The 26,548-nt window shown below is 48.7% G+C and overlaps 1 protein-coding gene across 3 annotated transcripts; it reads left to right on the top strand.

The window, feature by feature from the left end:
• On the top strand, positions 1-26,548 carry CCDC102A (coiled-coil domain containing 102A). Of its 3 annotated transcripts, none has more exons than XM_063438177.1 (9): positions 1-82; positions 2,802-3,673; positions 3,825-4,000; positions 4,123-4,231; positions 5,275-5,391; positions 15,045-15,254; positions 17,067-17,237; positions 17,526-17,629; positions 25,111-26,548. In XM_063438177.1, the coding sequence occupies exons 2-9, from the start codon at positions 3,116-3,118 to the stop codon at positions 25,226-25,228; spliced, it is 1,563 nt and encodes a 520-aa protein (XP_063294247.1). In that variant the 5' UTR covers positions 1-82; positions 2,802-3,115; the 3' UTR covers positions 25,229-26,548. The 3 variants fall into 3 exon arrangements, with proteins under 3 accessions (XP_063294247.1, XP_063294248.1, XP_063294246.1); XM_063438176.1 differs by having other exon boundaries at positions 42-82; positions 2,782-3,673; XM_063438178.1 differs by lacking the exons at positions 17,526-17,629; positions 25,111-26,548 and having other exon boundaries at positions 36-82; positions 2,782-3,673; positions 16,984-17,187.

The following is a 26,548-nucleotide window of genomic DNA, read 5'->3' as shown; positions in this document are numbered from 1 at the left end:
GTCAGTCTGGGCGGAGACTCAGTCAGTCAGGATTGGAGGGACCGGGCTGCTCCCACCGCCGGCTCCGGACTCCCCGCTGCAGGTAGGGCCCCGGGGGCCACACGGGCCGCTCCCACTCACTGACACACAGGGGCCCCAGGGGGGGCGGGGGGATTCGGGGCCCCTGGGAGTGAGTGCTGGGGCCCCCGGGAACGGGAGGGGGGGAGCGTGGGGAGCGAGCAAACTGGGGGGCGGGCACTGCAGAGTGACAGCAATACTGACCAATCACTGATTGAAGGAAGAACTGAGTGACAGTGCGGCCAACCAATCACAGCGCAGGGAGAGACTGACAGCAATACTGACCAATCACTGATTGAAGGAAGAACTGAGTGACAGTGCGGCCAACCAATCACAGCGCAGGGAGAGACTGACAGCAATACTGACCAATCACTGATTGAAGGAAGAACTGAGTGACAGTGCGGCCAACCAATCACAGCGCAGGGAGAGACTGACAGCAATATTGACCAATCACTGATTGAAGGAAGAACTGAGTGACAGTGCGACCAACCAATCACAGCGCAGGGAGAGACTGACAGCAATACTGACCAATCACTGATTGAAGGAAGAACTGAGTGACAGTGCGACCAACCAATTACTGACAGCAAAACTGACCAATCACAGGGCGGCCAGCTGGGGGTGGGCGGAGCGAGGATTTATCATTGTAAACCTGAGTGACCCCCCAACTGCGCCAACATGATCCGCAGCGCAGTACAAACAACTATAACAACATTGTGATCCCAGTAATCATTCATAGAATTCATTGTATCAATAAAAACAGCAAAATTTACCAAAATCAGGGACCCCCTCCCGCCCGGCTCTGGAAAGGGGAAAAGGGGTAAAACTTACCTTTTTCCAGCGCTGGGCGGAGAGCTCTCCTCCTCCTCTCCGCCTCCGTTCCTCCCCGTCGGCTGAATGCGCACGCGCGGCAAGAGCTGCGCGCGCATTCAGCCGGTCACATAGGAAAGCATTATCAATGCTTTCCTATGGACGCTTGCGTGCTCTCACTGTGATTTTCAGCCACTAGAGGAAATAGGGGAAGGCTTAACTAATTGATAAACATAGCAGTTTCTCTGAAACTGCTATGTTTATAAAACAATTAGTTAACCCTAGCTGGACCTGGCACCCAGACCACTTCATTAAGCTGAAGTGGTCTGGGTGCCTAGAGTGGTCCTTTAAACACTTTGAATGCTCAAAACACATGTTGTAAAACTTGGCCGTGTGTTAAATTTAGTTGTAAATGTTTTTGTGTTGAAAGTTACATATTACATAGAATGTGACGGCAGATAAGAACCATTCGGCCCATCTAGTCTGCCCAGTTTTCTAAATACTTTCATTAGTCCCTGGCCTTATCTTATAGTTAGGATAGCCTTATGCCTATCCCACGCATGCTTAAACTCCTTTACTGTGTTAACCTCTACCACTTCAGCTGGAAGGCTATTCCATGCATCCACTACCCTCTCAGTAAAGTAATACTTCCAGATATTATTTTTTAAACCTTTGCCCCTCTAATTTAAGACTATGTCCTCTTGTTGTGGTAGTTTTTCTTCTTTTAAATATAGTCTCCTCCTTTACTGTGTTGATTCCCTTTATGTATTTAAATGTTTCTTTCATATCCCCCCTGTCTCGTCTTTCCTCCAAGCTATACATGTTAAGATCCTTTAACCTTTCCTGGTAAGTTTTATCCTGCAATCCATGAACCAGTTTAGTAGCCCTTCTTTGAACTCTCTCTAAGGTATCAATATCCTTCTGAAGATACGGTCTCCAGTACTGCGTACAATACTCCAAGTGAGGTCTCACCAGTGTTCTGTACAATGGCATGAGCACTTCCCTCTTTCTACTGCTAATACCTCTCCCTATACAACCAAGCATTCTGCTAGCATTTCCTGCTGCTCTATTACATTGTCTGCCTACCTTTAAGTCATCAGAAATAATCACCCCTAAATCCCTTTCCTCAGATGTTGAGGTTAGGACTCTACCAAATATTTTGTACTCTACCCTTGGGTTTTTACGTCCAAGATGCATTATCTTGCACTTATCCACATTAAATGTCAGTTGCCACAACTCTGACCATTTTTCTAGTTTACCTAAATCATTAGCCATTTGGCTTATCCCTCCTGGAACATCAACCCTGTTACATATCTTAGTATCATCCGCAAAAAGACACACCTTACCATCAAGACCTTCTGCAATATCACTAATAAAAATATTAAAGAGAATGGGTCCAAGTACAGATCCCTGAGGTACCCCACTGGTGACGATCCCAAGCTTCGAATATACTCCATTGACTACAACCCTCTGTTGCCCGTCACTCAGCCACTGCCTTACCCATTCAACAATATTGGAATCCAAACTCAAAGATTGTAGTTTATTGATAAGCCTTCTATGTGCAACAGTGTCAAAAGCCTTACTGAAATCTAGGTAAGCAATGTCTACTGCACCACCCCGATCTATTATTAATTAGATTTCATTATTAAAAAGAGAAATCTTAGACTGTTGAAGAATCAGTAAAACTATAAAGAATATCTCCAATCACACACTTAGAAGCAACACTTTGAAGCAGCAGCCAAGCTCTATTCGCCAAGCTAATGCCAACAACCCTTATATACTTCTAAAAGCACCACCCCCTAGGAATGTTTAACACCTGGGTGGGCTTATCTGCTTAACAGTCGGTGAATCGTTGCAGAAGTAGATATAAATATTGGGCTGTAGTTTAATGATGTATGGAATGTTCTGATTGTGTAGTTCTTTTTTCTATGTTTCAGATCTATTACTGGGAATGTGGCCCCTGAGAGCCCAGCTCACCTGAATGCTTTGGTTTCTGAGCATGAGAAAGTGGCCAAGATTCGTCTAGTGAGAGGACATCCTCAGAGACACTCACTAGGCAGACAGTCTCTGGGAAAGTGAAGAATGGACATTGCAGTATTTTGGTTTCAGTGATACGGACCCAGGTACTGTCTGAGGGGGTACCTCAGAACTCTTTCCCCCTCAGACATAAGGTTCCGAAACACACTCTTACCCTCTGTGTAAGCCTGGCCTTGCCACTTTAGTTACCTTAGAGCTCTTCCAGCAGCCCAGTATGAGTCAGAGCAGTGGCCCCAGCCCCCGGCTTGGCGACTCTCCCCTCATGCTGCAAAGTACAGAACTTCTCTGCAACTTGGGGAACTCTCCGCCAGAGCGCATATGCCTTCCAGACTCTCTCACCCCTTCTCCCAAAAGTCTTCCTCCATCCCCAGTTCCCCAGGGCCCAATCCCTATCCCGAGTGGAGACTGGGAGAGTCGGGAAGAGCTTCGACTTCGGGAGCTAGAAGAGGCTCGTGCACGGGCTGCCCAGATGGAGAAAACCATGCGCTGGTGGTCTGATTGTACGGCTAACTGGAGGGAGAAGTGGAGTAAAGTGAGAGCCGAGCGCAACAAGGCAAGGGAGGAAGGAGTGCAACTCAGGAGTCGTCTGGAGATACTGAGTAAGGAGCTGGGGGCTCTTAAACGAGAACGTCAGGAAGCTGCCAGTGAGACAGAACAGCTCCGCAGGGAGCTTGAGAAACTCCGGCACAATAGTAGAGCGCCCGAGACCAATGAGGACGATGCAGAAGAGCCGGTGCGAGACGTAGGAACAGACAGACCCACCAAGAATAAGGTTAGGTAAACAGAAAGTGAGAGTTAGGGGCCAGCAGAGAATGTCTGAAAATTCCGGTAATGGAGCTCAATGAAGGCATGGCTAGTATAAGAGGGGTTGAACTCGCATTTCTCTGATTATCCTTTTAAATTATCCGTTATTCTTAATGTAGGATTGCGAGCTGGAGACGAGTATACAACCTCTGAGCTCTGAGCAGCAGAATGAAGTACGAGGTTATAGGATTCGAAATTGGGAGGACGGGGGGCCAGCAGAGGAAGATGCATCTAAAACGACTGCCCTCAAGCTCAGGCTGGACGAGACCCAGAAGGTGTTGCTTAAAGAGAGGGAGTAAGTACCCCATCTGCTGGTCCATCATCCACCTACGGCTGATGGCATCACACGTGTCACTGCATTGCGTGCTCTATGTAATGAGAGCCTGAATGACGCATTCTTTTATATTAACCCCACAGGGACAAAATTCTACTTAGTAAAACCATCGAGAAAATGGAGGCTGAGCTTAGTCACTGGAAGATGAAATGTGAGGAGATGAACAAAGCCAGGCAGGAAGTGGTTAAACAGGTGCGTGTGGGCAAGTAGTGGTTAAACAGGTGCGTGTGGGCAGGAAGTGGTTAAACAGGTGCGTGTGGGCAGGAAGTGGTTAAACAGGTGCGTGTGGGCAGGAAGTGGTTAAACAGGTGCGTGTGGGCAGGAAGTGGTTAAACAGGTGCGTGTGGGCAGGAAGTGGTTAAACAGGTGCGTGTGGGTTGGAAGTGGTTAAACAGATGTGTGGGCTGGTTAAAGGGACACTGAAGGCATCCAGACCACTTCAGCTCATTGACGTGGACTGGGTGCTGTGTCCCTTTTGCACCTAGTGCTGCAATGTTAAACATGGTTTATACAAAAAAAGTAACAAGCAAGAAGACGCTAAAATTAAAAAGATATGCTTGTGAAAAAAGGTAAAGCGGAACCTTATCAGTGAAATAGCTCAAAAACACCCAATCAACCGAATACAAGATAAAAAAAAGCAGCGCTTCGGAATCCAAACGGACTTTTGGTCCATTATCTGACGCTAGACGTCCTCACGCTCTGCATTTGGACCTCCCGTGTCAGATTTTCCCCATTGATTCAATGCTTTCCTATGGGGAGGTCTCATGCGCGCGCAGCATTTGCGGAGCATGCACATTAAATCTCGCTCGTCGCTGGGCAAAGGAGGGGGCGGAGCTTCGACCCAGTGCCGAGGGACATCGGCGCTGGGATCAAGTAAGTAAATAAAAGCTTTTTTAACCCTTAATTTACCGGGAGTGGGGGCGCGAGGGAGGGGGGAGGCAGAGTGATCGGTTGTGCCAGGAATACAGCTTTGTATTCCAGGCACTACTGTATCCCTTTAAGTGATTATAGTTTAGGAGCAGAATCCATAGACCTGGGAATACAGCTTAAAACCATACGGACCACAATGCAATAAAGAAGGCATTATGGGGGGTAACCGTAAAATAAAGACAAGATGGGTGTAAGCACATAGCATAGCGAGACGGTAATTAGAGCGAACACGTATGTTGTAAACTTATTCTGATGGGACATTGTTCTCTCCGGTCACACAGATTGTCATATATTTTCTCTCTTAGCTCACTCTTTTAAGAGAACGACACCAGGATGAGTTGGGCAGGATTTCAGAAGATCTACAGGACGAGCTAGGGGTTCGATCCAGTATGGACAAGAAGTTGGCTGATCTTCGAGCTGAGGTACTCAGTGATAGACAGTGCCCCCCACTTTAGGAGAAACACTTAGTAAATGGCTTATCAAAGCAACAATACCTTAACATTCTGGCCTGTTAGTGTAATCAGCCGGCCACGTCATAAGACTATATCAGTGCGAACCACGGCTACTTCGAGCAAGTCAGTCTAGAAGCTTTGTAACTCTTGTAACGAACGCTGGTATAACTGATACCCGTTCGCCTATTTCCTCCCGAACTGCTAGAGCCTGAGTGATTATAGCTCGCAGTTTGGGTGTTGGTATGAACTCTTCTCCAGACGAATTACAGCCTCCAAGTATATTCTCTCAGCCAAGTAGACAGGTACCCAAACATCAGTCAAAACTAGTTGAAAGAATGCTTTATTCAGGCTACCCGCCTGGCTTTTATGCAGTGAACAATACACAGGGTTTCAGTTAACATATTCCAGGGGCATTCCACACTGGACCTGAGAGGGCACAGGGACAAAATACATTCTGTAAGTCTATTGGCTCTCAGGTCCAGGACACTCCTACATACAATAATAGCATTTTCCTTTGTACTGGGGAGATAATTGTAAAGCAATTTACGGAACTCCATTCTCTCCCAACACAAAAAACATAGATTTTGGTAAAATTTAGAAAGTACCCCAAACTCCATGGGAACCCCACAATACATATTTCCTGATAGCCCCGATAGGTGGGGCCAACATGTGTCAAAATCACCCAGATCGGTTCAGGGGTACAAAAGTTACATGGAGGTCTTAATTTGACCAACCACACACGATGCTCCTGCCCAGAAATAGTTCCCTGAATTTGGGCTGTGCGGTCAGTCTATTTCGACAAGTGTAAAAAACAAAATAATCCACAAACGGTTCCCCTGGCTCATAGGTAGTGTTTGTTCCCCCAGTTCGTGGGAACAAATCTACCAAATGGCGCTCTCCTGGCTGGTCGGGGAAAGGAAGCAGGCGTTCGTGAAGTTTGACCCCTGTTTGGGAAGTGTCCGATTTTGGTTCCAGACACTTGATGGCAAAGTCCCTCTGCCTCATTTTGTACGAAAAAGATGGCCGCAGTTTTCTCTTACACGTGGCGTTGGACTATACACAGGGAGAGCACTTGATTGGCGGTTGTCTTTGAAGTAAATGAGCCAGGGGGTGGTCGGTAGTTTTTTTCTACCGAACGTAAAAAAAGAAAGTGCCCAAATAACAGGAAGTTTCTTCACAACTCTGTATATCTGTATAGATTGAGAATGATACAAAGTCCATCTTGTATTGTCTAAATCATATTTGTTGATCCAGAGTAAGTCAAAGTAAAAATCTAAATCAATATTTCAGACTTTGTCCCATAGGGTTAAAGCACCAGAATTAGATCCTCGCCTGCCTGTATCGAGCAAAATAACATCTTGTATCAGTGAGATTGCTGCGTTAAAGGGACCATTTTATGTGCATTGTACTTACTGTGCATAAAAAAACAACAACCGGGATTCTAATGACTTTTCAAAGTGCTGACTTCATCCCTTATAGAAGCTGTTAGCTGAACTACAACTACCAGAAAGCTTAGCTGTTCTGTGTGTGACCGAAAGCAAGGAATTGTGCTGCATGGAGTCTCTATCTCCCCAAATTCTGCAAGCTTTCTACTTTGTGGAATGCGAAGATTAGCCCCAGGGAGTTATTTTTGTGTGTTTGGGCCCTGTGGTGGAACACACGGAGAGTAGGGTGGGCCAGTGTGAAGGAGCTCCCTTTACACTGGCTGGGTACCTCCGCCAAGTACCGCTTCCTAGCTGGGATAGAGGACAAATCGCAGCACTTCTGCCCACAATTGCCGTGGCTTGACTGGGGTCCTGGAACCGCTCCCTCCTGGAGCAGAATGGTTAATTCGCTCTAGACACCCCCAGGCACTGGACAACTCTCAGTCCAAGTGCTCTAGTGCTTACAAGGACTTTCCTAGTTGAATCATCTATAAACTGGAACAATGATTAGCCCTTTCCCCTCCCAGTAACCAGACGACACATAGTTCTGGGAGTATAAGCTGTAATGTTTTAATCTAGATAGATGGCCTGCTTTTTATACAATTTCAGACACAGTTAAGCACACCCCTGACACTCCAACACAAACAGGATAATCCCTCTCCTGGACCTGAGAGGGGACTAGTTACAAGTTACAAACTCCTCCTCTGTGTCTGAGAGATAATTGAGTTAGTTCAGTTCCTGACTCAATTATCTCCAGGCACAGAAAAACATACAATATTACAAAACCCCCAAAATACTTTTAAAACACATAAAAACCCCACAAAAGTTACATCCCCTGATAGCCCTGATCTGGGTGACCAACATATCTAAAATCCCCCAGATTGGTTCGGGATTTCCCTGGAAGTCATAATTTTGACCGACCGTGCACATGGTCCTATGCCCAAAACTGTTCCATGAAATCAGTGCGAACGGTCAGTCAAGTTCGGTAGTTTAAAAACTAACAAGCTACTGAACGGAATCCATAGTTCACCCTGAAGCTTGTTCACATTGTTTGTGGAAATGTTTCCACCAAACAGTGCCCTTCTAAGTCGTATAGAACCGAACGCAGGCGACGCTGGAAGTCCAGCTGTGTTTGGGAGTTTCTGTGTCCGATTTTTAGTTCCATGAACTCGTCTAAACACTGCTGCTGCGTTCATGCGTACAAGATGGTCGCCACCTCATGGTCGTTCATACGAATTGCGGCCTCCCAGACGAACAATTAGAACACTGCGGTGGAACTAGTAACAAGGTGTCAATTAGACTTAAAGTCAAATCTTAGGCATGTGGAGTGTGACAAGGAAAATGTGGAAGCTTTATGGGTAGATACCTGCTTGGGGCAAACAAAGGGAAATCAGTTATTGGTTGGGATATGTTATAAACCACCAAATGTAAATATTAATGAGGAAGAACAGCTGTAACACGTTATTTATTGGAGATTTTAATTACCTGGACATAAATTGGGATAGAGTCAATAGTACTTCAGCAAAGGGGAATCAGGTTTCTGAATGTGTTAAAGGTGTCATTTATGTCACAACTGGTACAAGCATCAACTAGAAAGGATGCTTGTCTGTTTCTCGTCATAACAAACAATGTTAATCTTTTAACCAACGTTCAAGTAGGGGAGCATTTGGGAAATGGTGATCACAATATGGTAATTTTTTTAAATAAACTCAAAAAAGCAAAAGCACATGGGGTATACTAAAACGTATAATTTAAAAAAAGCCAATTTCAATAAGATTAGGGCAGCTCTACAACATATCGATTGGCATAAACTCCTTAGTGAAAAAAACACTGAGGATAAATGGAAACTATTCAAACAAATATTATAAAGGTACATTTCTCAGTATGTACCATTGGGTAATAAATCTAAAATAAACAAATTGAAACCAATGTGGCTTAGTAGAGAAGTAAAACAAGAGATTAAAAATAAGAAAAGGGCATTTAAATCGGATAAATCCAAGGCATCCTATATAAGATATAAGGAAGCCAATAATGCTTGCAAAAAGGAAATTAAAGTGGCTAAACTAGAAAATGAGAAATTGATAGCCAAAGAATGCAAAACCAGACCTAAAAAGTTTTTCAAGTACATCAATTCTAAAAAAACAAAAAATGAAAGTGTAGGTACACTGGAAACAGAGTTGGGTTTGTTAGCTAATGAAGACCGGGAAAAAGCAGACATTTTAAATAACCTTTTCTTCAGTATATATATTAATGAGGATCCTATGGCAAGAGATATGCAAATGATTGCTGCAAAAAACTTGTGATTGGATAACTCAAGACAAGGTGCTACAGCTAGTAAAGAAAATTAATGTAAATAAAGCTCCGGGGCCTGATGGTATTCACCCACGAGTACTTAAGGAGCTAAGTGGGGGGAAAAAGTGAACCTCTGTATTTAATTTTTCAAGATTCTTTTGTTTCAGGTATTGTACCGGAGGATTGGAGGAAGGCAGATGTTGTTCCTATATTTAAAAAGGGTTCAAAATCCTTGCCTGGAAATTATAGACCTGTGAACTTAACTTCTGTGACTGGAAAAATATATTTTAAATGATCTTGAAATGGGCATTAAAAGCCATGTATCAGTGTTTGCAGATGACACAAAACTTTGTAAAGTAATAAAATGTGAGCAGGATATTGTTTTGCTGCAGAGGGATTTGGATAGATTGGGGGACTGGGCACTAAAATGGCAGATGAAATTTAACGTAGAGAAATGCAAAGTTATGCACTTCGGGGTTAAGAATGCACAAGCAATTTACACCCTAAATGGTAGTGAACTAGGGATGACAACACATGAGAAGGATTTGGGAATTGTTATAGACAACAAATTAGGCAGCAATATGCAATGTCAATCTGCAGTTGCTAAGGCCAGTAAGGTTTTGTCATGTATAAAAAGGGGCATAAATTCTCAGGATGAAAATATAATTTTGCCTCTTTATAAATCGCTGGTAAGACCACACCTTGAATATGCTGTGCAATTTTGGGCACCTGTTCTAAAGAAGGATATCATGGCACTAGAAAAAGTGCAGAGACGAGCTACAAAATTGATAAAAGGAATGGAGCATTTTAGTTATGAAGAAAGGTTAAAAAATCTAAATCTGTTTAGTTAGGAAAAACGGCACCTGAGAGGGAATATGATAACATTATACAAATATATTCGGAGCCAGTACAAACCGATATCTGGAAATCGTTTCATAAACAGGGCTATACATAGGACACGTGGTCACACATTTAGGCTGGAAGAAAGGAGATTTAACCTAAGGCAAAGAAAAGGTTTTTGTTTTTTTTACAGTAAGAGCAATAAGGATATGGAATTCTCTGCCTGAAGAAGTGGTTTTATCAGAGTCCATACAGATGTTTAAACAGCAATTGGATAAGTACTTACAAAAACATAACATACAGGGATATCATTTCTAATTAGCGGGGTAATAGCTGCTTGATCCAAGGAGACATCTGACTGCTATTTTGGGGCCAAGAAGGAATTTTTTCCTGGTTTGTTGCAAAATTGGAAGCGCTTCAGACTAGGTTTTTTGCCTTCTTTTGGATCAACAGCAAAAACATATGTGAGGAAGGCTGAACTTAATGGACGCAAGTCTCTTTTCAGCTATGTAACTATGTAACAAGCTCCCGGGTGGTCTTTTGTTTGTGCGGTTGTTCGGTTCCTGAACAATATAATTGTGATGGATCACCTGGCACCCTGACTGGGCACCTCCATCAACGGATGCTTCCTAGCTGAAGCCGAGGACTATAAGCACCTCACCGGACACCACAAGCACAGCAGACTCCTCAACCGCTGTTGCTTAACTGGAATCTCGCCATCTTCTTCCCACCCTGGACCAACCGCTGACATCCAGGACCGTATGGGAAAGACTTCTCCTCCAGGAGAGCGTCGCAGAAACAGCTCTTACAAGAGCTAGTGATTATCCAAGGGAGTATAACGAGTATAGCAATCTCTGGTAGTTATATAGCATACAATAAGAGACAGAATTCAGTATTGAGGGTGAAGAAGGTCTGAAGGTTTAATGGTACAGGTTGGCTTTAAATGCAATTGCCCAGGCCAGAGGCACACCACCTGGACCTGATGGAGGACCGCATTACAAACTGTTCAGACCAATAAGAACAATATAACACTGTCCGACACTCCCACATACAGCACACAATCCCTCCCCTCTGCCTGTGATATAATTAAGGTAGATAATGTACTAACTTAATTATCCAGAGGCAGAAAAAACATTTTTACACAAAGTATAGAAAACACCCCAAAACATAAAAAAAATCCCTATAAAAGTCCCCTGACAGCCCTGATCTGGGCGAACAACATATCCAAAAATCACCCAGATCAGAGCAGGGGTTCAGGACATTCGTGGAAGTCTCTTTTGACCGACCGCACGCATGGTTTCATGCCCAAAATAGTTCCAGAGAATTAAGCTGTGCGGCCAGTCTATTGAAAACAGTCGAATTCTGTGCAAATTAACAAATGGAATGGTTAATGGCCATATTTAAAGTGTGTCTCTTGTTCGTGGGCATCGATTCACGGAACGTCGTTCGTCTATACGAATGAATAGTCTAATTACTCTGAAAGGTAACTGTTCAGCGGTGCCGTCGCGTATCCGATTTGAGTTCCATGAACTCAACGACAAAACACCGTTGAACACAGACGACTAAATAAGATGGCCGCCGCCACGTATTCGACTACTTTGACACTTCGACTGTATCCGAAGTGCCATTTTGCAGAAAGGGAATAGAAGGGGTTTTAGGTGAATGTGACGAATTGCACTTCGCCACTGGGTTTTGGAGAGGCCTGCTTGCCAGGTGACTATGGCCCCTGGGGTGTATTGCCATTTAACCCCTTAAGGACACACGACATGTGTGACATGTCATGATTCCCTTTTATTCCAGAAGCTTGGTCCTTAAGGGGTTAAACACTGTGGCGAAACCAGCTTCGCCACTGTGAACTGGAGAGGCCTGGCTGCTAGCCTCCTGCCCTGCGACTACGGCCCCTGGACATATTGCTCTATAAACACTATATTTGGGCATGTAATAATTTATATTGCTGCTACTGGCCCTTTAAAATCAGCGATGGACATATTGGGACTTTTGGGACTACTGTCCCTTTAAGAATGTGAAGCATATTCTAGTGTACTGCCTGTAATATTGTATATGTATTCATGTGTTAAGTTTAACCTGGGTGATATGTATGCAGCATTCATCTGATTGTTCGGTAGAATCACTCCATTCATTATATTGAGTGAAACTACCGAACAACCAGACCACCCAGGAATAAGTGTGCCTCCAATTACCGGTTGCAACAATGTTGCAAACAGGTAATTGTCAATCCATGTAATGTATGCTTTGTCCTCTGGGTGGCCGCCATTCGGGAAACAAACACGTGGCGGCGGCCATCTTAAACTACCGAACAGCGGTGTTTTGCCGTCGAGTGTCTGGAACTGAAATCGGACACTCGACTAGGCAAACACCGCTGAGACCTCCAGACTTCCAGGAATTCGTGGGGAAACTACCGAATGACCCGCCGTTCGGTAGAAAGAAACGTACGAACTAGGGGATTCATGCGAATCCCCCTTAGTCTCTATAACACCAGTAATTCGTCTGTTTCATTCACTTGTTTGTGACCGACCGCAGGGCCAAAATGCATGGAACTGTTTTCGGATACTTTACCCATGCGGTCGGTCAAATCTTTGGAACTTCATATCTCCCGAACCATTCATCCGAATGGCCTGATTCTTGGATATGTTGTCCCCCTGAATAAGGGCTATCATGGGATACCTGTTTTGGAGGTGTAGTATATGTATTTGGGGTACATCCAGGAATTGGGGAAAAGGGTGTACGGTATAATTGTGTTAAGTGTTAATCTAAGGGGAGGAAATGTGTGGGAGGTACATCCATGTGATTGGTTAATTTCATCCTCCCCCTGGGAGTGTCCTGTATGTACTTGTTTGTAATAAAAGCCAGACTGGGTGTCCCAGTCCAGAGTTCCTGCTTAACCCTCAAAGCGATGTGTCGTCTCGTTCTTTGGGGGAATTGGATTGTATGCTGACTGCCAGGAGTGTAAGCGGATGGTATGCTTTTCCTGTTCAGCTGATTCCAGAGTTCGTGTGGTTCCAGTCGGGAGAGGGGTGTTTGCAGTAGCTGCCTGTGCATCTGGAAAGGGGGATATCGCCTAAACTGGGTTTTATCCTCTTGTAAGTGAAACGGTCCGTTACAAACACTCTATTTGGATTTATTGGATTTTAGGACACTGGTTCTGGCCCTTTACATTCTATTGGCAAGAATTTGCATTTTCGAAGTGGCACTTCGGATACAGCCAAAGTGCCGAAGTAGTCGAAGTGGCCGCCATTCGACATACAAACAAGTGGCTGCGGCCATTTTAATTCAGTCGAATGCGTTCAGCCGTGTCTGGTCGTTGAGTTAATGGAACTCAAATCGGATACGCGACGACACGAACGCCGCTGAACTTTACCTTCTCCAGACTTCAACACTTCGACGGAAATCAAAGTGCGTTCAACAATTCAAACGCCACTTTAACTTTCAGTATTTGTACGAACAACCCCGTTCGTGCATTTGAACGGAACTTAGTATTTGAACTATTGGAAATAGACCGGCCGCAAAGCCAAATTTTCCAGAACTGTTTTGTGCATGAAAATGTGCGTGCGGTTGGTCAAATATGACTTCCACAAAACCTTTGAACCCCTGCTCTGATCTGGGTGATTTTTGGATATGTTGTTCACCCAGATCAGAGCTATCCAGTGATGTATAATGGTGATATGTTTGTGTTTTGGGGTGTTTCTGGACTTTGGGTAAAAATTGATATTTTCTGCCTGTGGATAATTAGGTTATTCCATTAGCTTGCGTAATTATATCACAGGCAGAGGGGAGGGATTGCTGACTGTATGTGGGAGTGTTACTGTACTAATTATTGTTCCAATTGGTTTGTGTCCATGTTGTCCCAGTTTACCATCAGGTCCAGGGGGTGTGCCTCTGGCCTGAAAATGTGTATAACAATAAATGCCTTTGTGCTCATTAAACCATATCTTCTTACCTTCAACTCGCAGCCTCGTCTCGTGTTGTAGGGAACAGCTATAACAGCTATATCACTGCTAGCTCTTGTAAGAGCTCTCTCTTCAGCTGTACAGCTATACTCTCCTGGAGGAGAGGTCCTTCCCACAGCTATACTCTCCTGGAGGAGAGGTCCTTCCCACACGGTCCTGGATCCAGAGGGAGTACCAGGGTGGGAAGGAGACGGCGAGACCCCAACCAAGCTTCGGCGGTTTGTGGAGTCTGCGGTGGCTATTGTTTCTGGTGCAGTGCTGATGGTCCTTGGTCCTTGGAGGGGAGATGATCTACCAGACACCACTACATCATGCCCCTGTTCCCCCTCATTGTGTTTTAGCTAAGGAACCATCTCTACATTGTCTGCAAACTGTTACAGAGAGCTGACTTTCCCAATATCTTCACCAGGACCTTCTTATGATTCCTCTGGCTCAGCTGTGATCATCACTCCAGCCGGTCATATAACTTCACGGTTTTCACCACTTTAACAATAAACTAGGACAGCGCTTTTTGGAGGGGAGATGATCTACCAGACACCCTGTTAAATGGCCGGCATATCGCGTCTAAATCCTGGAACTAATTTCTTCTAGAACTTATTTGTCTTTATACCAGTGGGGTTTTGCCATTTCCCCGTGGATTCGAGTGCTATTTTTCCCAGGATGGGCGCTCTGATCAGATCTATCTGAATATATGTGTGGGGATGTTAATGTTTTTGGGGGGTTGACTCAATCTTCTCCCAGACACAGATGCCAGGACGGGATTACCTATGTACTGAATAGAGACCCAAGTCTGGGGTTCTGTGTATATAAGGCTGCATAGTGCTCAACAAAACTGATTATTCTCCCCAGCGTGTGGCGTCTGACTCGGGACACGGACTATCTGAGAATTCCCATTGAAGGCCAGAGTTGCCAAACTGAGAGCACAGATTGCTTTGAGGATTTTCAGTCTGGCTGTTTTGACCTTCAAATTGAATTCTCACTTTGGTGAATAAGGTCCGCTATCTAACATCTGAAGGATGATGGTCCAGAACACCATGAATGTTAGAATTTTTTGGTGCCACCGATATTCATGTAAATAAACCCATTCTCTGCTTCCTAGATGGAGGGGCTCCAGGCTGAAAATGCCGAAGAGTGGGGACGCAGGGAGAGGCTGGAGACAGAGAAGCTTAACCTGGAACGCGAGAACAAGAAGCTTCGGCTGCAGATTCAGGACCTGGAGGAGATCCTGACGCGCAAAAGGAGGCAAACCGCGAGCGCCTTAGACACAGACCTGAGGTCAATCCAGGCCGAACTATTCGACAAGAATAAGGTGAATTTACCTCCACAAAAACCTGTTTTAGGAGCCACAGAGGCTCATAGCCATTTATTTAACTTAATTTCAGATTTCCTGCATATTAAAACCCCTAGCTCTGGATTTACAGGGAGTGCAGAATTATTAGGCAAGTTGTATTTTTGAGGATTAATTTTATTATTGAACAACAACCATGTTCTCAATGAACCCAAAAAACTCATTAATATCAAAGCTGAATATTTTTGGAAGTAGTTTTTAGTTTGTTTTTAGTTATAGCTATTTTAGGGGGATATCTGTGTGTGCAGGTGACTATGACTGTGCATAATTATTAGGCAACTTAACAAAAAACAAATATATACCCATTTCAATTATTTATTTTTACCAGTGAAACCAATATAACATCTCAACATTCACAAATATACATTTCTGACATTCAAAAACAAAACAAAAACAAATCAGTGACCAATATAGCCACCTTTCTTTGCAAGGACACTCAAAAGCCTGCCATCCATGGATTCTGTCAGTGTTTTGATCTGTTCACCATCAACATTGCATGCAGAAGCAACCACAGCCTCCCAGACACTGTTCAGAGAGGTGTACTGTTTTCCCTCCTTGTAAATCTCACATTTGATGATGGACCACAGGTTCTCAATGGGGTTCAGATCAGGTGAACAAGGAGGCCATGTCATTAGATTTTCTTCTTTTATACCCTTTCTTGCCAGCCACGCTGTGGAGTACTTGGACGCGTGTGATGGAGCATTGTCCTGCATGAAAATCATGTTTTTCTTGAAGGATGCAGACTTCTTCCTGTACCACTGCTTGAAGAAGGTGTCTTCCAGAAACTGGGAGTTGAGCTTGACTCCATCCTCAACCCGAAAAGGTCCCACAAGCTCATCTTTGATGATACCAGCCCAAACCAGTACTCCACCTCCACCTTGCTGGCGTCTGAGTCGGACTGGAGCTCTCTGCATTTTACCAATCCATCCATCTGGCCCATCAAGACTCACTCTCATTTCATCAGTCCATAAAACCTTAGAAAAATCAGTCTTGAGATATTTCTTGGCCCAGTCTTGACGTTTCAGCTTGTGTGTCTTGTTCAGTGGTGGTCGTCTTTCAGCCTTTCTTACCTTGGCCATGTCTCTGAGTATTGCACACCTTGTGCTTTCGGGCACTCCAGTGATGTTACAGCTCTGAAATATGGCCAAACTGGTGGCAAGTGGCATCTTGGCAGCTGCACGCTTGACTTTTCTCAGTTCATGGGCAGTTATTTTGCGCCTTGGTTTCTCCACACGCTTCTTGCGACCCTGTTGACTATTTTGAATGAAACGCTTGATTGTTCGATGATCACGCTTCAGAAGCTTTGCAATTTTAAGAGTGCTGCATCCCTCTGCAAGATATCTCACTATTTTTGACTTTTCTGAGCCTGTCAAGTCCTTCTTTTGACCCATTTTGCCAAAGGAAAGGAAGTTGCCTAATAATTATGCACACCTGATATAAGGTGTTGATGTCATTAGACCACACCCCTTCTCATTACAGAGATGCACATCACCTAATATGCTTAATTGGTAGTAGGCTTTCGAGCCTATACAGCTTGGAGTAAGACAACATGCATTAAGAGGATGATGTGGTCAAAATACTCATTTGCCTAATAATTCTGCACACAGTGTATATATTTCTACACACTGCAAATTACCAAGAGTTTTACTGCTGTGCAGCTCTGTGATTTCACCCATACATTGCATGGCAGGTGTCAATATATCCTGCAAGCAGACCTGCATCCTGGCTGAATACATTCCTTCAACTCATTTGCATGCTGACCTTTGACCCTAGGAGCTATCTGACCTGCGTCATAACCACGCAAAACTAAAGAAACAGTATCACGAAAGGAGCGCGGAGTTCACACATGCCAATCGTCGCGTGGAACAGCTGGAAGCCGAGGTGAAGAAGCTCCGTATGAGAGTGGAGGAGCTGAAGAAAGAGTTAGGGCAGGCAGAGGATGAGGTGAGTGGCTTCTCAAACACAGAATAAGATGGAAAATCAACTTTTTGTAATCACGGCGATGCCGACCCTGATCCCACAGACGACAACAACAACCCCCCGATGGTGACCCCACCCCTGACCACTGACGTAGTTTGTCTAATGTTACGCTGTAACTGACTGACAGACTGTGTAATGTAATAACTAACAGACTGTGTGATGTAATAACTGACTGATCGACAGACTGTGTGATGTTGGATTATTACAGATTGTGCTGCTGTTCTGGGAAGATCAATGCTTTCTGTTTTCCAGTTAGATGAAGTGCAGAACCAAACTCGCAAACTGCAGAGATCCCTGGACGAGCAAATTGAGTTAAACGAAAACCTGCAGGTCCAACTTGAACACGTGCAATCCAGGTATCTGAGTGGTGGTAACGGAAGGTTGGGGGGCAGTACATCGGTGTCTGGGTGGTAGTAACAGCAGGCTGGTGCAATGTAAGCCGCGTGTCTGGGTGGTGCGGTGTACGCTGGGTGTCTGGGTGGTGGTAACGGAATGTTGGGTCGCAGTACGCTGGGTGTCTGGGTGGTGGTAACGGAAGGTTGAGTCGCAGTACGCCGGGTGTCTGGGTGGTGGTAACGGAATGTTGGGTCGCAGTACGCTGGGTGTCTGGGTGGTGGTAACGGAGGGTTGAGTCGCAGTACGCCGGGTGTCTGGGTGGTGGTAACGGAAGGTTGAGTCGCAGTACGCCGGGTGTCTGGGTGGTGGTAACGGAATGTTGGGTCGCAGTACGCTGGGTGTCTGGGTGGTGGTAACGGAATGTTGGGTCGCAGTACGCCGGGTGTCTGGGTGGTGGTAATGGAAGGTTGAGTCGCAGTACGCCGGGTGTCTGGGTGGTGGTAACGGAATGTTGGGTCGCAGTACGCTGGGTGTCTGGGTGGTGGTAACGGAATGTTGGGTCGCAGTACGCTGGGTGTCTGGGTGGTGGTAACGGAATGTTGGGTCGCAGTACGCTGGGTGTCTGGGTGGTGGTAACGGAATGTTGGGTCGCAGTACGCTGGGTGGTGGTAACGGAATGTTGGGTCGCAGTACGCTGGGTGTCTGGGTGGTGGTAACGGAAGGTTGAGTCGCAGTACGCCGGGTGTCTGGGTGGTGGTAACGGAATGTTGGGTCGCAGTACGCTGGGTGTCTGGGTGGTGGTAACGGAGGGTTGAGTCGCAGTACGCCGGGTGTCTGGGTGGTGGTAACGGAAGGTTGAGTCGCAGTACGCCGGGTGTCTGGGTGGTGGTAACGGAATGTTGGGTCGCAGTACGCTGGGTGTCTGGGTGGTGGTAACGGAATGTTGGGTCGCAGTACGCTGGGTGTCTGGGTGGTGGTAACGGAATGTTGGGTCGCAGTACGCTGGGTGTCTGGGTGGTGGTAACGGAAGGTTGAGTCGCAGTACGCCGGGTGTCTGGGTGGTGGTAACGGAATGTTGGATCGCAGTACGCTGGGTGTCTGGGTGGTGGTAACGGAGGGTTGAGTCGCAGTACGCCGGGTGTCTGGGTGGTGGTAACGGAAGGTTGAGTCGCAGTACGCCGGGTGTCTGGGTGGTGGTAACGGAATGTTGGGTCGCAGTACGCTGGGTGTCTGGGTGGTGGTAATGGAGGGTTGAGTCGTAGTACGCCGGGCGTCTGGGTGGTGGTAACGGAAGGTTGAGTCGCAGTACGCCGGGTGTCTGGGTGGTGGTAATGGAAGGTTGAGTCGCAGTACGCCGGGTGTCTGGGTGGTGGTAACGGAAGGTTGAGTCGCAGTACGCCGGGTGTCTGGGTGGTTGTAACGGAAGGTTGAGTTGCAGTATGCTCGGTGTCTGGGTGGTGGTAACGGAAGGTTGAGTTGCAGTACGCTGGGTGTCTGGGTGGTGGTAACGGAAGGTTGAGTCACAGTACACCGGGTGTCTGGGTGGTGGTAACGGAAGGTTGGGTCGCAGTACTCTGGGTGTCTGGGTGGTGGTGGTAACGGAAGGTTGGGTCGCAGTATGCCGGGTGTCTGGGTGGTGGTGGTAACGGAAGGTTGAGTCGCAGTACGCCGGGTGTCTGGGTGGTGGTAACGGAAGGTTGAGTCGCAGTACGCTGGGTGTCTGGGTGGTGGTAACGGAAGGTTGAGTCGCAGTATGCCGGGTGTCTGGTTGGTGGTAACGGAAGGTTGGGTCGCAGTACTCTGGGTGTCTGGGTGGTGGTGGTAACGGAAGGTTGAGTCGCAGTACGCCGGTTGTCTGGGTGGTGGTAACGGAAGGTTGAGTCGCAGTACGCCGGGTGTCTGGGTGGTGGTGGTAACGGAAGGTTGAGTCGCAGTACGCCGGGTGTCTGGGTGGTGGTAACGGAAGTTTGAGTCGCAGTACGCCGGTTGTCTGGGTGGTGGTGGTAACGGAAGGTTGGGTCGCAGTACACCGGCTGTCTGGGTGGTGGAGGTAACGGAAGGTTGAGTCGCAGTACGCCGGTTGTCTGGGTGGTGGTGGTAACGGAAGGTTGGGTCGCAGTACGCAGGGTGTCTGGGTGGTGGTGGTAATGGAAGGTTGGGTCGCAGTACGCCGGGTGTCTGGGTGGTGGTAACGGAAGGTTGAGTCGCAGTACGCCGGGTGTTTGGGTGGTGGTGGTAACGGAAGGTTGGGTCGCAGTACGCCGGGTGTCTGGGTGATGGTGGTAACGGAAGGTTGGGTCGCAGTACGCCGGGTGTCTGGGTGGTGGTAACGGAAGGTTGAGTCGCAGTACGCCGGGTGTCTGGGTGGTGGTGGTAACGGAAGGTTGAGTCGCAGTACGCCGGGTGTCTGGGTGGTGGTAACGGAAGGTTGAGTCGCAGTACGCCGGGTGTCTGGGTGGTGGTGGTAATGGAAGGTTGAGTCGCAGTACGCCGGGTGTCTGGGTGGTGGTGGTAACGGAAGGTTGAGTCGCAGTATGCCGGGTGTCTGGGTGATGGTGGTAACGGAAGGTTGCGTCGCAGTATGCCGGGTGTCTGGGTGGTGGTAACGGAAGGTTGAGTCGCAGTACGCCGGGTGTCTGAGTGGTGGTGTTAACGGAAGGTTGAGTCGCAGTACGCCAGGTTTTTGGGTGGTGGTGGTAACGGAAGGTTGAGTCGCAGTACGCTGGATGTCTGGGTGGTGGTGATGGAAGGTGGAGTCGCAGTACGCCGGGTGTCTGGGTGGTGGTGGTAACGGAAGGTTGAGTCGCAGTACGCCGGGTGTCTGGGTGGTGGTAACGGAAGGTTGAGTCGCAGTACGCCGGGTGTCTGGGTGGTGGTAACGGAAGGTTGAGTCGCAGTACGCCAGGTGTCTGGGTGGTGGTGGTAACGGAAGGTTGAGTCGTAGTACGCCGGGTGTCTGGGTGGTGGTGGTAACGGAAGGTTGAGTCGCAGTACGCCGGGTGTCTGGGTGGTTGTGGTAACGGAAGGTTGAGTCGCAGTACGCCGGGTGTCTGGGTGGTTGTGGTAACGGAAGGTTGAGTCGCAGTACGCCGGTTGTCTGGGTGGTGGTAACGGAAGGTTGAGTCGCAGTACGCCGGGTGTCTGGGTGGTGGTGGTAACTGAAGGTTGGGTCGCAGTACACCGGCTGTCTGGGTGGTGGAGGTAACGGAAGGTTGAGTCGCAGTACGCCGGTTGTCTGGGTGGTGGTGGTAACGGAAGGTTGGGTCGCAGTACGCAGGGTGTCTGGGTGGTGGTGGTAATGGAAGGTTGGGTCGCAGTACGCCGGGTGTCTGGGTGGTGGTAACGGAAGGTTGAGTCGCAGTACGCCGGGTGTCTGGGTGGTGGTGGTAACGGAAGGTTGAATCGCAGTACGCCGGGTGTCTGGGTGGTGGTAACGGAAGGTTGAGTCGCAGTACGCCGGTTGTCTCGGTGGTGGTAACGGAAGGTTGAGTCGCAGTACGCCGGGTGTCTGGGTGGTGGTGGTAACGGAAGGTTGGGTCGCAGTACACCGGCTGTCTGGGTGGTGGAGGTAACGGAAGGTTGAGTCGTAGTACGCCGGTTGTCTGGGTGGTGGTGGTAACGGAAGGTTGGGTCGCAGTACGCAGGGTGTCTGGGTGGTGGTGGTAACGGAAGGTTGAGTCGCAGTACGCCGGGTGTCTGGGTTGTGGTGGTAACGGAAGTCTGAGTCGCAGTACGCCGGGTGTCTGGGTGGTGGTAACGGAAGGTTGAGTCGCAGTACGCCGGGTGTCTGGGTGGTGGTGGTAATGGAAGGTTGAGTCGCAGTACGCCTGTGTCTGGGTGGTGGTGGTAATGGAAGGTTGAGTCGCAGTACGCCGGGTGTCTGGGTGGTGGTGGTAACGGAAGGTTGCGTCGCAGTATGCCGGGTGTCTGGGTGGTGGTAACGGAAGGTTGAGTCGCAGTACGCCCGGTGTCTGGGTGGTGGTGGTAACGGAAGGTTGAGTCGCAGTACGCTGGATGTCTGGGTGGTGGTGGTAACGGAAGGTTGAATCGCAGTACGCCGGCTGTCTGGGTGGTGGTGGTAACGGAAGGTTGAGTCGCAGTATGCCGGGTGTCTGGGTGGTGGTAACGGAAGGTTGAGTCGCAGTACGCCGGGTGTCTGGGTGGTGGTAACGGAAGGTTGAGTCGCAGTACGCAGGGTGTCTGGGTGGTGGTGGTAATGGAAGGTTGAGTCGCAGTACGCCGGGTGTCTGGGTGGTGGTGGTAACGGAAGGTTGAGTCGCAGTACGCCGGGTGTCTGGGTGGTGGTGGTAACGGAAGGTTGAGTCGCAGTATGCCGGGTGTCTGGGTGATGGTGGTAACGGAAGGTTGCGTCGCAGTATGCCGGGTGTCTGGGTGGTGGTAACGGAAGGTTGAGTCGCAGTACGCCAGGTTTTTGGGTGGTGGTGGCAACGGAAGGTTGAGTCGCAGTACGCTGGATGTCTGGGTGGTGGTGGTAACGGAAGGTTGAATCGCAGTACGCCGGCTGTCTGGGTGGTGGTGGTAACGGAAGGTTGAGTCGCAGTACGCCGGGTGTCTGGGTGGTGGTGGTAATGGTAGGTTGAGTCGCAGTACGCCGGGTGTCTGGGTGGTGGTAACATAAGGTTGAGTCGCAGTACGCCGGGTGTCTGGGTGGTGGTAACGGAAGGTTGAGTCGCAGTACGCCGGCTGTCTGGGTGGTGGTGGTAACGGAAGGTTGAGTCGCAGTACGCCAGGTGTCTGGGTGGTGGTGGTAACGGAAGGTTGAGTCGCAGTACGCCGGGTGTCTGGGTGGTGGTGGTAACAGAAGGTTGAGTCGCAGTACGCCGGGTGTCTGGGTGGTTGTGGTAACGGAAGGTTGAGTCGCAGTACGCCGGTTGTCTGGGTGGTGGTAACGGAAGGTTGAGTCGCAGTACGCCGGGTGTGTGGGTGGTGGTGGTAACGGAAGGTTGGGTCGCAGTACACCGGCTGTCTGGGTGGTGGAGGTAACGGAAGGTTGAGTCGCAGTACGCCGGTTGTCTGGGTGGTGGTGGTAATGGAAGGTTGGGTCGCAGTACGCAGGGTGTCTGGGTGGTGGTGGTAATGGAAGGTTGGGTCGCAGTACGCCGGGTGTCTGGGTGGTGGTAACGGAAGGTTGAGTCGCAGTACGCCGGGTGTCTGGGTGGTGGTGGTAATGGAAGGTTGAGTCGCAGTACGCCTGTGTCTGGGTGGTGGTGGTAACGGAAGGTTGAGTTGCAGTACGCCGGGTGTCTGGGTGGTGGTGGTAACGGAAGGTTGAGTCGCAGTACGCCGGGTGTCTGGGTGGTGGTAACGGAAGGTTGAGTCGCAGTATGCCAGGTGTCTGGGTGGTGGTGGTAACGGAAGGTTGAATCGCAGTACGCCGGCTGTCTGGGTGGTGGTGGTAACGGAAGGTTGAGTCGCAGTACGCCGGGTGTCTGGGTGGTGGTGGTAATGGAAGGTTGAGTCGCAGTACGCCGGGTGTCTGGGTGGTGGTAACGGAAGGTTGAGTCGCAGTACGCCGGGTGTCTGGGTGGTGGTAACGGAAGGTTGAGTCGCAGTACGCCAGGTGTCTGGGTGGTGGTGGTAACGGAAGGTTGAGTCGCAGTACGCCGGGTGTCTGGGTGGTGGTGGTAACGGAAGGTTGAGTCGCAGTACGCCGGGTGTCTGGGTGGTGGTGGTAACGGAAGGTTGAGTCGCAGTACGCCAGGTGTCTGGGTGGTGGTGGTAACGGAAGGTTGAGTCGCAGTACGCCGGGTGTCTGGGTGGTGGTGGTAACGGAAGGTTGAGTCGCAGTACGCCGGGTGTCTGGGTGGTTGTGGTAACGGAAGGTTGAATCGCAGTACGCCGGTTGTCTGGGTGGTGGTAACGGAAGGTTGAGTCGCAGTACGCCGGGTGTCTGGGTGGTGGTAACTGAAGGTTGAGTCGCAGTACGCCGGGTGTCTGGGTGGTGGTGGTAACGGAAGGTTGAGTCGCAGTACGCCGGGTGTCTGGGTGGTGGTGGTAACGGAAGGTTGAGTCGCAGTACGCCGGGTGTCTGGGTGGTGGTGGTAATGGAAGGTTGAGTCGCAGTACGCCGGGTGTCTGGGTGGTGGTAACGGAAGGTTGAGTCGCAGTACGCCAGGTGTCTGGGTGGTGGTGGTAACGGAAGGTTGAGTCGCAGTACGCCGGGTGTCTGGGTGGTGGTGGTAACGGAAGGTTGAGTCGCAGTACGCCGGGTGTCTGGGTGGTGGTGGTGGTAACGGAAGGTTGGGTCGCAGTACGCAGGGTGTCTGGGTGGTGGTGGTAATGGAAGGTTGGGTCGCAGTACGCCAGGTGTCTGGGTGGTGGTAACGGAAGGTTGAGTCGCAGTACGCCGGGTGTCTGGGTGGTGGTGGTAACGGAAGGTTGAGTCGCAGTACGCCGGGTGTCTGGGTGGTGGTGGTAACGGAAGGTTTGGTCGCAGTACGCCGGGTGTCTGGGTGGTGGTGGTAACGGAAGGTTGGGTCGCAGTACGCCGGGTGTCTGGGTGGTGGTGGTAACGGAAGGTTGAGTCGCAGTACGCCGGGTGTCTGGGTGGTGGTGGTAACGGAAGGTTGAGTCGCAGTACGCCGGGTGTCTGGGTGGTGGTGGTAACGGAAGGTTGGGTCGCAGTACGCCGGGTGTCTGGGTGGTGGTGGTAACGGAAGGTTGGGTCGCAGTACGCCGGGTGTCTGGGTGCCGGTGGTAACGGAAGGTTGGGTCGCAGTACGCCGGGTGTCTGGGTGGTGGTAACGGAAGGTTGAGTCGCAGTACGCCGGGTGTCTGGGTGGTGGTGGTAACGGAAGGTTGAGTCGCAGTACGCCAGGTGTCTGGGTGGTGGTAACGGAAGGTTGAGTCGCAGTACGCCAGGTGTCTGGGTGGTGGTGGTAACGGAAGGATGGTGTGGTGGTAGCTGTATGGTTTGTACTCTTTCTACTACGACTTTTTTTTTAATCAGTTAACCCTTTCACTGCCATCACATTGCAGACTAATACTCTCCCGTAGACCCAGCTCGTACTCTCAGCCTCCCAGATGGGGCTGCAGTCTGTGCCTAATGCATGGTGTCAGTTTGATGTATGGAGCCCCATTGTTAATAATCCGCTCTCCAGACATGGTCCAGGGCCGGCCGCTCTGTGTGCATTGCTTCCCTTCTTGGATCGTTACACATCATTTCTTTTTTGACTATTTCTCATTAGCAGAATGCTGGTATCATGAATAATTTAACATTTAGCCTTGATATTGGAATAATAGATCAGTGGTTTTGCCATGTTTATTTCTTTCCAATTTATAAACCTTTTGTTTTTCTATCTAATGCATGTTCTTTATCTCCTGGATTCTGGGAATAAAGTCTCATTAAATATCCATTAATGGCCCTTAGTACCACATTCCCCATCACTGACTCACTCCCCATTCAAAGAGCACTTAAGCACTTGGGATTGTGGGTGATATTCCTCCAAGAGATGGTCACTCTCCTCCTTCTACTTTTTAGGCTGCGACGGCAGCAGAATCCGCCTCTGTTCGGCAAGCTATGCACCTCTCGCTTTGGGAATGATGACGCTGGCGAGATGGGAAGCGATGAAGATGATCTTCAAATCCAAGTTCCGTAGGAGCGAGCTCTCAGGGGCCCAATATGAAGTCCCATTACCAGCAGCCCTGTGAGCTGAATCATTATACGCATTAGAGATGAATGTCTCCGATACCGATCAATCACTTTTAAGAGAACCATCAAAACCTCCACTTGTGCCTTAAAACGAGTCCATGTGGGACTGTATCCGCTGTCAGGGTCCCGACACGCAAATTCCCCATGTTTCTACAGAGAGCTCTGGGTGCTTAGATCTGCCGTGATTGAAGTAATGTCCCTTGTTTGTATAATAACCATGGTTACAATGTCAGTGGTTGGCCCATCAACAATACTATTCTCAATATTCTATCACATTTCCAGATTTCATAATTCCTCACTCTAATCCAGATATGTCTGATCCACTGTCCCCATGTCTATACCACCCTGTGTCTGTGCCACTGTCCCCGTGTCTATACTACCCTGTGTCCTTGCCACCCTGTGTCTGTGCCACTGTCCCCGTGTCTATACTACCCTGTGTCCTTGCCACCCTGTGTCTGTAACACTGTCCCCGTGTCTATACTACCCTGTGTCCTTGCCACCCTGTGTCTGTAACACTGTCCCCGTGTCTATACTACCCTGTGTCCTTGCCACCCTGTGTCTGTAACACTGTCCCCGTGTCTATACTACCCTGTGTCCTTGCCACCCTGTGTCTGTGACACTGTCCCAGTGTCTATACTACCCTGTGTCCTTGCCACCCTGTGTCTGTGCCTCTGTCCCCGTGTCTATACTACCCTGTGTCCTTGACACCCTGTGTCTGTAACACTGTCCCCGTGTCTGTGCCACTGTCCCCATGTCTATACCACCCTGTGCCACTGTCCCTATGTTTGTACCACCCTGTGTTTATACCATGTGTCCAGCCCGTGGGTTCTGTGTTCCAGCATGGTGGGATTTTCCAGCTGTGGGTCCTGTGTTCCAGCATGGAGGGATTTTCCAGCCGTGGGTCCTGTGTTCCAGCATGGAGGGATTTTCCAGCCGTGGATCCTGTGTCCCAGCATGGAGGGATTTTCCAGCCCGTGGATCCTGTGTCCCAGCGTGCTGGGATTTTCCAGCCCGTGGATCCTGTGTCCCAGCGTGCTGGGATTTTCCAGCCCGTGGATCCTGTGTCCCAGCGTGGAGGGATTTTACAGCCTGACCGATGTGGTGCCTTATTGTGTAAACTCGAAAAAGAAGTCTTTATCATATTTTGCCAGTGCTATATTATATTTTTTTTATCTATAAATATGTAAAGTATTCGGGTCTCGTAACATTGCTCATTTCTATCAATGTACGGAGCCTCATTAATAAAATTTAGACTGAGACGTGATAA

Source organism: Pelobates fuscus, chromosome 12, assembly GCF_036172605.1.
Source record: "Pelobates fuscus isolate aPelFus1 chromosome 12, aPelFus1.pri, whole genome shotgun sequence".
Lineage (NCBI taxonomy): Eukaryota > Metazoa > Chordata > Amphibia > Anura > Pelobatidae > Pelobates > Pelobates fuscus.
The sequence above is the reverse complement of the archived record's forward strand: the minus strand, read 5'-3'. Positions and strand labels throughout refer to the sequence as shown.